General features: G+C 33.8%; 1 protein-coding gene and 1 pseudogene across 1 annotated transcript; both read left to right on the top strand.

The window, feature by feature from the left end:
- The first annotated feature begins 2,817 nt into the window (after positions 1 to 2,817).
- LOC110306617 lies at positions 2,818 to 3,689 on the top strand (annotated as a pseudogene).
- Positions 3,690 to 10,836: 7,147 nt separating this feature from the next.
- LOC110288493 (olfactory receptor 4A5-like) lies at positions 10,837 to 11,886 on the top strand. Its single transcript, XM_021154825.1, has one exon. It carries the CDS (start codon positions 10,884 to 10,886, stop codon positions 11,826 to 11,828), a length of 945 nt encoding a protein of 314 aa, XP_021010484.1. The 5' UTR covers positions 10,837 to 10,883; the 3' UTR covers positions 11,829 to 11,886.
- The last annotated feature ends 586 nt before the right edge of the window (positions 11,887 to 12,472 follow it).

Raw genomic sequence — 12,472 nt, 5'->3', positions numbered from 1 at the left:
AGACAGAAGCTGGAAAGAACCCAGATGCCCCTCAACAGAGGAATAGATACAGAAAATGTGGTACATTTACACAGTGGAGTACTAATCAGCTATTAAAAAGAATGAATTTATGAAATTCCTAGGCAAATGGATGTAGCCAGTCACTTGGCGTTGTTACCTTGTAACATTAATATTTTATATTACTGGCTTTCCTAAGATAATTTTAACACTTTTATAATGCCGCTTGAGCATACTTCCTCCATAACCATTTACTTGCATTTCTTTTACCCTTCCTTCTCTCTTGCCTCTTTTATTCATAGAGTTTTAATTTTGCATTCATAGCTTCTATACACATATGATTTGATATTTCTATGAAAATTCTGGATCAACAAGTTGAAAAAACATGCAGCATTAGTGTGTCTGATATGAACTTTATTTACCTAGTGTAATACTTTCCAGTTGCTTTATATTCCTGTATGTAAAACAACTTCATTAATCTTCATGGTTGAAAAATATTCCAGATTTTAAAGACTACCTTATGAAAAAGATAGTCTTATAATGTCATTAATAATGATTTTTACAATGGTTTAATTATTATGTTTCTGAACATAATTAACAATTTAAATTTAAGGCATTATAGTCTTCAATATGAAATCTGATTTTTACTCATGTATAGTAAATTGAGATGAATTTAAATATGACACAACTGAAGAACTCTGTTCTCACTTTGCTGTGTTTTGATTATATTGGCTTTAGAAAACTTGTTCTGGTGCAACCCAATGCTGACCAAAGAATGAAAGGTGATAAAGGATATAGAAAATAAGGTTTGAAAGTGACAGCAATAGATTCTCCTCTAGGCTTATGCTCTCCAGCATGGGTGCTTCCATCAGTCTGAAGATTTAAGATTGGCAAGATCTTCTGCATCAGGTAAAGCAGAAATATGCTTGCATCATGAGGAAGGTCCATCACAGGTGCAATTTGAAGGAAGGACAGACAGCTTATGCCTCTGTACACTATTAAGTCCTTGTGGTTTCAAGGTGAAATGTTTGACCTCACAGGTAGCTTTTGTGGGCACTCAATCGTAATGAGATAAAAAAATTCTTAATATATGTTTCACCTGTGATTTAATGTGTATTACAAAACACTCAGAAAGTATTCTTTCTATCCAGGCACATGTTTCTAATTCTTCTTAGCAGATTCTCATGATTTCTTATATTCTTGTAACTGAAGGTACAGTACTACTAAGTCTTAATGTGTATTACAAAACACTCAGAAAGTATTCTTTCTATCCAGGTACATGTTTCTAATTCTTCTTAGCAGATTCTCATGATTTCTTATATTCTTGTAACTGAAGGTACAGTACTACTAAGAGCTAATGATCATTTAGATGTTACAAATATGGAGCAGAGCTTAAAAACCAAAACAAACCAAAACAACAACAAAAAAAACTTCAACAAACTAAACTTACTATCCCAGATAAAGACATTGTAGATCTCTGTACTATTATCTCTCTAGTACATGAATGATCCTGACAGTTAAGACAGAATTATTCTCTCTCTCTCTGTCTCTCTCTCTCTCTGTCTCTCTCTCTCTCTGTTTCACTCTCTCTCTCTTTCCCCTCTTTCTCAAGTTTCTCTAAGGTTATTAGAGCAGTAGTATCACATTTATTCCTGATTAAAGCTGTGACTATAAGCTTAGAGATTGGTTATTTAAATGTGAAAAAGAAAACTATGACAACTTCATCAAAAATGGTAGTTTTGAACTAATAGTTCTGAAGACCACAAGGCTGAAAAACTCTTAAACCATGTCGTCTAATTTCTTTAACTTACAGTGTGCTAGGTGAATCATGTTCATAGCATGTTTTCTAAGTGATCCATACCATGCCTTCCCACACTAGTTGTGAAGTTTTCTTTGAGCTTTCTATGTTTGGAGATCTGGACTCTGAATTTCTATTTGAACCTCTCAGGACCTAGGAAGCATCAGTATTATTCTCTCAGTTTCCATTTCTCCTGCCCCATCACTAGTTTATCACAGGAGTTCTGGAACACAAAGCTTCCCTACTGGTGCAGAGGTCGAGGACAGCAGGGGCTCCTTTCAGTCCAGGTAAAGGGTCTTGAGTGATTATGGTTCATTTGCAGGTGTTTAATAAATGTGGAAGCCAGTGATAAATGGACAGAATTGCAGCTCCTGAGAACCCTGACAATCAGATTCAGATAAAATAATTGCTAAAGGCAGCACTTTGCTAAATACTGTATAGCTAGCTATGTGATGCAGTTCAGAACCAGCTTTTTGCGACCATAAAAAATATTTAAAGACCTGAACTATTTTAAAATGTACAGTGTCTATATAAAGAATTACAATATAATAACATTACAAGGATGCTCCAGAACTGGTGCTGTTTTGGGCATTACACAGATCATATTGTGACATTTTGTCTTAAGATATTAACACTGAACACTGTGTGTGTACACTAGCTTATAGTTTTATGGTTCATTGGCATCACTACATTGCAGGATTATTAAAAAGAGTAATACTGATTTTTGTTGACATGTGTTCCAAGATGAAATTTGTTTTAAATAAGCAGTTTTAAATGTATAAATAAAAGAGGTTTTGAAAGAAATCGTAATACATACAAATTTATTAGAGCAGCACTGTGGAGATTCCCCAAAAGGAACTAAACAGATGGTTACTGAACTATCACTGAGTGTCACCAGTGTAGAAGATGCTGATGAAGTTGTACTTTTTGGAAGAATGGAAGTCTAGGTTTTGTTCAGAACTCATGTCAAGTACTGATCTCCTGAGCTCTTAATCTCTGAATCAAACCTTATTGAAGAGTAAATGGGGCAGAATAACAATGTTACTGAGTTTATCCTCCTGGATCATCTCAGGATCCTGCTGGGCAAAAAGTATTGTTTGTCATGTTTTTACTCATCTGCATTGTGACAATCGTGGGCAACGTGTTCATTTTGGGGACAGTGATTGCCAGCCCCTCCTTGGGCTCCCCAATGTACTTTTTCCTTGCCTTTCTGTCACTCAGGATGCTGTTTATTCTACTGCCATATTGCCCAAGTTGCTTACAGATTTACTTTGTGATAAGAAGACCATCTCCTTCACAGCTTGTCTGGTTCAGCTTTTTGTGGAGCACTTATTCGGTGGTTCTGAGGTCTTCATTTTGGTGGTGATGGCCTATGATGGCTATGTGGCCATCTGTAAGCCACTGCACTATTTGACCATAATGAATTGGCAGGTGTGCATTCTCTTGTTGGTGGTGTCCTGGGCTGGAGGATTTGCACATGCTCTGCTTCAAGTTATCTCTGTGTATTTACTTCCTTTTTGTGGAACCAATGTCATTGATCATTGTGCTTGTGACATGTACCCATTTCTAGGACTTGCATGTACTGACACCTACTTCCTTGGACTCACTGTAGTTGGCAATTATGGAGCAAAGTCTATAGTGGTCTTTATCCTCCTCCATACCTCCTATGGAATCATTCTAAACTCTCTTAAGACTCACAGTCAGGAAGGGAGGCGCAAAGCTCTGTCCACCTGCAGCTCCCACATCATGGTGGTTGTCTTCTTTTTTGTTCCCTGTATTTTCATGTATGCTAGACCTGTCTCCAACTTTCCAATTGATAAATATATACTTGTCTTTTATACAATTTTTACCCATGTTGAACCCTTTAATATACCTTGACAAACATGGAGATTAAAAATTATATGTCAAAGCTGTGGAGTAAAATGTTCACTAAAGCATCAAAAGAATTTCTCCTGACTGAACATAGTAATAATGGTAAAGCCATATTTAATAATAAATTTTGACAGTATGATTTCAATGTTATACATTTGTTCCAACCCTTGACATTGTGAAGCTTTTTTTTTTTAATTCACTAGATACAAGCCTACTATTCACTAATACTCTATTTTTCTCTATTGCTACTGAAAATGATCATATCTTCATGTTTTTGGGGCATCCCTATTTTTCATCCTCTATGATATTTCTGTTTTGTCCAATTTCCAATAAATTCTACTTCAAATATAATTTCATTAATGGGGTATTTTGACTGCACTGTGAGCTAGTTATATTTTATATATCACAACATTTCTTTTTTTGTGAGTTTTGTGCCATCTTTGCCTTTTATTTTGATGAACACATACTTGTAATTATACTTTCCTACATAAGAATTTAAATATCATTTAGCATTTATCAAGACATTTCTTTCCATTTATAATGTATAAGTTTTTTTTTAAAATAAAATGTATGTGTTGAATGGTCCAGAGAACTTTTGGCATTATCATCTCTGGGCAGGTGTTTTATAAAAAAAAAATTAAGAAATAGGGAGCAAACCACTATGTAAGGGTTCTGCATGGTCTCTGCTTCAGTCACTGACTCCAGTCTCTTGCCTCAAGTTCCTGACTAGAATTCCCCTTATGATAGACTACAACTGTAAGATGAAATAAACATTTTCCTCTTTAAGTTGCACTGGTTGTGGTATTTTATCACAGCAATAGAAATATAATTAAGACAAAAAGTTTCAGGAGTATGATATCTTTATGACATACCTGGACACTCATTTTGCTGAGGATCATGGTGGCATTTGAACTTTAGACTGGAAAAGCCATGGGGTGCTCAGACCACAGTGATTATTCTATTCAATCTTGTAAAATAAGAATGTTGAGAGCAACACTAATGATGGAGGCCTGGCTTGTGAAGTTTCATAATCAGGGACATTATGTCATAGTTTGAAATAAGAATCTGTGGTTCTGGTCAGTTTGAGCTGAAGAATTGGCTCTGATTAAGAAGAATCAGAACCACTTTTGCTTTCATGGGCAATTTATACTGGTCAGCTCTGTTAGAAGAATCAGATGTGATTAGGAAGAGACCAGCATACTTGGGTAGATGTGCATAATTCACTTTTAAAGTCATTTTAAATTGCAAAACTTACTTTCTTACTATTGTGATAGTAAAGATGTTTCCAACACATTTATGAAAATAACCTCTTGGCCCAGTTGATTTTAATCCATATTCATTATATTTTAGGTGCAAATGTGAATGGAGCTTTCACAACTGTTTATTTGGTTGAACATTTATAATTTGTTATGTTATCATCATGTCATTTAAGTAGATTTTTAACAGAGTCAAGGCTTCTCATGTAATATTTTTATTAAAAAACATACTCCAGTATTGAAGTAATTTCAAAGTCTGTATCAATGTAATAGATTTATAGACTAAGAATAAATTAAATGTGAATAATTTGAAAAGTAATGATTTCTTCAGGATCCCCAAACACTCTTTTGTGGGAGATTCTTTGTTTCATTAACTCTTGACCATTTGAGAGTACAGGCTCATTCAATTAGTTAGTGCTATAGTGTTAATGTCCACTGTGTTTATGTTTGTCCTGCTATTATTTGGCTGAGGGAACAGGACAGTGGATGGGACAGGAGTGAGAGATGATGAAGTCAAGTGATGAATCCCAGGAAATCTGACTCGAGAGACCAGCAACTGGGTACAGATCTGAGTTTATGAGCCAATCCCTAACCTCTAAATCCTTGGCTAATCATATCTTGCCATATTGTCACTATGCTCCAATGAAAGCCTTGCCTGATGAGGTAACTCAGAAGGAATGAGTGGGAGAGGGAGGATCATAACATATAAATATGTCTGCAAAGATGGGGTAAGTGGCCACTGTCCTGGCCTTTGTTTTCTTTTTGCTGTTTCACCAGTGTGCCAGGTGCCATCTTATATCTAGTGCCATGTATGGCAGATCAGGATCTAGCAAGAGTCACAAGAGTCTGTCATACCTCGGTCTCCATTCTATTTATCCCTTCACAGGGTTGACTTCTATATTTCCCACATTTTGCTAATCCAATAGTGCACATAATTAAGTTATTTGAGTCTTCTCTGATATTTTGATGTTGCCACTTAGAGCTATAAACTTCTTTCTTCAGATTGCTTTCAGCATATAATAAACAGGTTTTTGTGTGTCATATTTTCATTCAATTCTAAGACTCATTGGATTTCCCTTATGATTACTATAGTGATCCTTTTATTACTCTATGGTGTTTTATATACTCTCCACGAGTTTCTGAGCTTCATTTTATTGTGGTCACATAGATTATTTAATTTTTCTAAATTTTGAAATATTTGCATTGTCATCTAATATATGGTATATTTTATAGAATGTTTCAAGGGCTGCTGAAAAATGTGTCTTCTTTAATGTTTTCACTAAATGGAAATTATTTTCTTTGTATATTATTATATATGTTATTATGGGTGTGAATGGAGAAAAATGATAAAAATTGTCATAAGGTTTTATTAAAATGATAGAGAGAAATTAGGTAGTGGGATTCTAATGACCCAAAATGTTCAGAGGAAGAGAATTTTGCCTAAATAGACTGAAGAGGAAGAGGTAAAGATATGCTGTTGTGTAAAATAGAACACCCCAACTTTCAGGATTCTGTAGAAAGGACCCTGAACATCAGGCCCAAGAATATTTTGGAGAAAGAAGAAAATAAAATGAAGGATTACGGAGAGGTTGGTGAAAAGCACAAAACAAAACAAAACAAAACAAAACCAACAAGCAATGCAGAAAAAGAACAGAGCAGAATCTAGAAGACCTGCAACTCTTAGCTTTTTAATATAACACTTTGAAAAATCTTCTTTTAACATTTCAAGATTTTCAAATCTTGGCAAGACCAAGTCTTTAGGGATTATTTAGGAAATACATTGTTTAAGAAAAATTTTTTTGAATTTGTTCCAAATAATCTAACAAGCAGCATATCTGTTAAAAGTAGCGATGATGTAAAATAACGTAATAGGCTGTGTTGCAAATGCAAACAGAAGAAATATGTTTCTAATTTAATGACCCAAGAGGTTTCTGAAAGCTCAAATCTGCCTGAGCTAGAGTTTTCTTCATTTATTATTTAGTCTTTGAGGCACCACATTTTTGCTGAATTTATTGTTTAAGGAAGTCTGTCGAGGGTCTCAATGTCCTGGCATCTCCCACACAGAGACTACATGTTTTAAATGAGAAATAAACTAGCCTCAGAGAGAATCTGCTCAAAGGACTCAGAGGTTGAAAACGTCAATCACAGTGTTTCTGAGAACTGAAATCACAGTTTTGATGGGTTGGGAACCTGGCTTCTTTGTGAGGCACATGGGTGCTAATTTACCTCCTTAATTAAAGCCTTTTGATGGCTTCAGTGTAATTGTCTTAAAAAGAAAATTTCTGTGTTGTTAATTTTATATTTATGTTTTTAAGAAAGAGTGTTGGGCAAGTTAATTTCTATTTATTATATTTACTTTGTGAATATTTGTACAAGCATAGCATAGCATTGACTGCACAAAGATTTTTTTTTCCAGGTTTTGAAGATTTCCAACCACCTTTTCAAGTAAGTTTTGACATTATGGTTCAGTGTTCCTATACTTCAGGTATTTATTTGTATAGTACTTAGACACTTCTCTGAAAGACCGAGTATAGTAGTGATATTAAAATGTGTTTGTTAGAATAGTTTGGTACTCCTCCTACATCTGGCAAAGCCATAAGTTATTTTGTCTTCTGAGAAAGCACATGGATAGATGTTGTATTTGTAGGCAACCCACTAAAAAAGGCCGTTGGTTAATGGCAACATTAATTTGTGACAGATAAGATTTGTCGCTAAAAATTAGTGTGAGGTATTGAAATGTAGCTAATCAACTAAACGTTGTAAAATTCTCATTAAAAGCTTCAAAACAGAAAATATTAGGAAAATAATCAAAATTAATCAAAATTAAGAGTACATATTTGCTATAAACTGTTTGTTTTTATTTTCCATTTTGCCAAATGACAATGAAAACATTTTTTGTGTAGTAAAAACCCAGTATGTCTGTTATTTTTATTGTATTTTATGAGACATTAATTTTCATGTGATGATAATGAAGATATATGATTATATTTAGGCATATTTCAATTTGAAAATTCAAAATTGGTCAGCATCTCAAGTATTAGCATACATGATACTGAAATTTAATTAAGCTCCAGTAGCTCTATGTAGGCTTTGTCTGTTTCTTAAAATCTTTCCTGAAAAAAATGTTAGTATGTCTACATATAAAATTCAAGTGGATTAACTTCTCTGTATAGATTCTAAATTTGTTATTGTATATTACTTTATATAATGTTTTATAGTGCATTTTAAGATTAATTATAGTAGATTATACAAGAAAATAGTTATACAAGTTATTTAGATATTTTGAGTTTTGATGCCTACCCCAGTTTTCCTGTTTTCCCTGTTTTCTGTTCCTTCTTTCAGAGTCCTTATTTTCATTAGAAAGTTTCACTTCTATTTTTGGATCTTCTATACATGTATCTGTTAAATTTAGAACACGAAATCAGAGAAAAATGTGATGTTTGTGTCTATTAGGCTGATTTAAATCACTTAATATGATTATTTCTAGTTATATCAATATTACTGAATAGTTTAATATCATTTTACTATATGACTTTAATAACTTCATGATTACACAGTTTTTTTAATTATAAAACTATTTTTAAATCTATATTTTTTCTGTCGGTTAATTTATTCATTTACTTTATACTCTAATCACTGCCCCCTCCCAGTCATAGTAACTATATTAAATCATTAGTTTTTAGAATAGCATTAATGATAGCTTAACCTGAAAGCAGCCATATTATTTCTCAGATTTTATGAAACTAAAACTTTGAGAATTAATAATACAGTTTATACAAGTGTAAGTGTAAAAATAATATAAAATAGTGTAAGAACTCTATTTTCCTTTTCTTTTCTTTTCTTTCTTTCTTTTTTTTCAAGACAGGGTTTCTCTGTATAGCCCTGGTTGTTCTGGAACTCACTTTGTAGACCAGGCTGGCCTCGATCTCAGAAATCCGCCTGCCTCTGCCTCCCGAGTGCTGGGATGAGAGGTGTGCACCACCATCACCCGGCTTACAATATTATTTTTAATATTGTAATATTGTATTTGTATTGTATTTAATATTGTATAAAATAGTGTAAGAACTCTATTTTTACTCTATTATATAAATAATTACAATGGCATTTAGTTTTGATCTAGTAAACTTAACATTATTGAAAACATGATATCAATATTATTAATATATATTGAAAGGTGAACAGGAAGCAAATGAGGTAAAATTGACATCAATCATGTTATATCCTGTGTTTACAACAGGCCACACCTTATCAGCCTGTAGGCTGGAAGACTTGTATAGATCTGACACAGAAGAAGCACTAATGTGACTGAGGAATGCAGAAGAAGGTGCATCACAACTAATTTTAAGAAATTTTAACTCTGCACATATCCTCCACAGTCAAGTCCACATGCATGGAATTTACTTGTTAAATCAAGATAAAGAAGATCTCTTCACAGGTAAATGTTGGTAGTACTTATACACAATGAAAATAAAATCTCTAGAGATATAATTTTAGTCAAGTCAAAGGACTCACAAATTAGTCCAGGTCAAGTAAAAAACAAAACAAACAAAACAACAACAAAACCCCACAACAAACAAACAAACAAACCCCCAGAGTATTGTAAAAATCCCAATAGTATCTGTAATTGTGTAATCAATTGATATTGACAATGATGAAATGACAGAACTATAATTCTAGGAAATAATGATAGACTGAGAGAATTGCTATAAGCAGCAATGTATTAAATAGCATTGGGGTTATTTGATACCGTTTAAATATTTCTTGAAATAAATGAGATATATTTGAAGAATAAAACTGTTTTTGAGATTATTGGGCCCATTCTAATAGTGCACTATTGCAGACTATGATAGTTACACAGGAATGTTAGGAATTACATAGAATATACTGTAAAATATCTTCTCATAGTGCCAGCTCAAAATTGGCCCTATGTAAGTTGTCACAATTAGATGAATACATCTTCTTCAAAGGATACTATGACTTCTTTGAAGATTAAAAAGATGACATTTTATTAATTCTTTGAGAATTTCATACAATTTGGTTTGATAACATTCACCCCAACCCCTTCTCACCTCTCTACCCACTCAACATTGTTACATTTTCTAACAATAATGCTTTGTTAACCCATTAATTCCAATTGGTGTTACTCAGCTACTTTTGGAGTGGGGCCTGTGTTAATGTGTAGCAGACCTACTAGGGGGTCATGCCTTAAAAAGGCACTGAAGCCTCCTCTCCTGGCAGGTATCAAGTGCCCATAGCTTATCAACAAGTGACAGGATTTCTTGGTCATCTCTTAATTGTGCTGGACTTTACCTGGTTTGATCTTGAATACGTCTTGTGAGTATTGTCACAATGGATATGAGTTCCTACATGAATTCCTGTTTTGTCTGGAAAATATTATTCCCTTGAAGTTACCCATTTTTACTGATTCTTACAATCTTTCTATCTGCTCTTCTGAGAACATCCAATAACCTTATCAGGAAGGATATAATATGAATATCTTCTTAGGGCTGACCGTAATAGTCTTTTATTCCCATGGGGAGTTTATGGTATTCAATTCACCAACAACTCCAAAAGTGGTAACCCATTCCTGATATTGGGAGTTTTAATTGTTTGCACGTGGTATCTAGTTAAAAGAGGAACTATTCCCCCTTGCATATTGATGTTTGTTTGAATATAAAGTGTTTTAAATATTAATTATTGAGATATCTCTGTTTGCTCTTCTGTAGAGATATGCAAAGAAGTGCTGAGATAGAAACATGTACTTAGAGACTTATTAACAGAAAAGGATGGACCTCTTTGCAAGAAGAACTGAATAGACATTTGTTACATCTTTTCGTGGGTTCAACATTGTATAAGGTAATAATGAAAATGTGCTTCTGAATGGAATAAATTCATAGCCTTCTTTAGAATTTATTGAAGGTCCTGTTCTGAGGTATTATTGAAACAAGTCAGATGAGTAAATGGGAGAGACTAACAATGTCACAGAATTTGTCCTTCTGGGCCTCACTCAGGATCCTACTGGGCAAAAAGCATTGTTTGTCATGTTTTTGCTCATGTACATTGTGACTATTGTGGGCAACCTGCTAATTGTGGGGACAGTGATTGCCAGCCCCTCCTTGAATTCCCCAATGTACTTCTTCCTTGCCTTTCTGTCACTCATGGATGCTGTTTATTCTACTGCCATCTTACCCAAGTTGCTTAAAGACTTAGTTTGTGATAAAAAGACCATCTCCTTCACAGCTTGTCTGGTTCAGCTCTTTGTAGAGCACTTATTTGGTGGTGCTGAGGTCTTCCTTCTGGTGGTGATGGCTTATGATCGCTATGTGGCCATTTGTAAGCCACTGCACTATTTAACTGTCATGAATCAACAGGTTTGTATCTCACTTTTAGTGGTAGCCTGGGCTGGAGGATTTGCACATGCTCTGGTTCAAGTTCTCTCTGTATATAAACTTCCTTTCTGTGGACCTAATGTCATTGACCACTTTGGCTGTGACATGTATCCTTTATTGGCACTTGTGTGCACTGACACCTACTTTATTGGCCTCACTGTAGTTGCCAATAATGGAGCCATGTGTATGGTAGTCTTTGTCCTTCTTCTATTTTCCTACGGAATTATCTTAAGCTCCCTTAAGACTCACAGTCAAGAAGGGAGGCGCAAAGCCCTGTCCACCTGCAGCTCCCACATCATGGTTGTTGTTCTTTTCTTTGTTCCCTGCATATTCATGTATGTTAGACCTGTTTCGAACTTCCCTATTGATAAATCTATTTCTGTTTTTTATACAGCTATTACTCCCATGCTGAATCCTTTGATATATACATTGAGAAATTCAGAGATTAAAAATTCTATGGGAAAGCTCTGGTGTAAAATGATAAGTATAGATAGAGTAAGAATTTTTGCATGCTGAATGTGTTACTAGTTGGAAAGGAAAATTATAAGTTATAGTAGTGCGTGTTTCAAGTTCTTAAGTTCATAACAGGAGTTGAAATTGTTAGTTTTTTGTACTTTTGTAAAAATAATGTGTAAAATACTGATGGTGTTTTTCTTACTTTCTTTATGGCTACAGAAGATGAGCACATTTTCATATATTTGTTGGACATCCCACTTGACCAGTTTCTATGAAATACATATTTACATTTTTTAAAATTTCCAATAAATTATTTTCCTATATAACTGGATTGCTGGAGTGTTTTTTTTTGAGTCAAGTCACTAGGTATTCATGTTTATGTGTACCACAGAGTTTAGTCTAGTTTTGTTTTATTATGCTATTATCATTAATTGTAAAAATATTAAATAAAACTCTAACTTAATTTTTGTAAAATAATTTTTATTAAATATTTTTGAAAATTTATGAAAATACATTTTAAAAATAATTATGTGTTATTTTGAAGTTTAAAAGTATTACAGAGTGGTAAAGTTCACTTAGTTTGCCTATATTCCGTAACATCATTTTGTGGTGGTTGGAACACATAATCTACTTTTTAAGTTATTTTTATTATGATACATATTTCTCATTGTCATAATTGTTTTGCCTTTTTGGTTGATTTATAA

This window comes from Mus caroli, chromosome 2 (assembly GCF_900094665.2).
Source record: "Mus caroli chromosome 2, CAROLI_EIJ_v1.1, whole genome shotgun sequence".
Lineage (NCBI taxonomy): Eukaryota > Metazoa > Chordata > Mammalia > Rodentia > Muridae > Mus > Mus caroli.
Note: the sequence above shows the minus strand (reverse complement) of the source record. Positions and strands in the feature narration are given on the sequence as shown.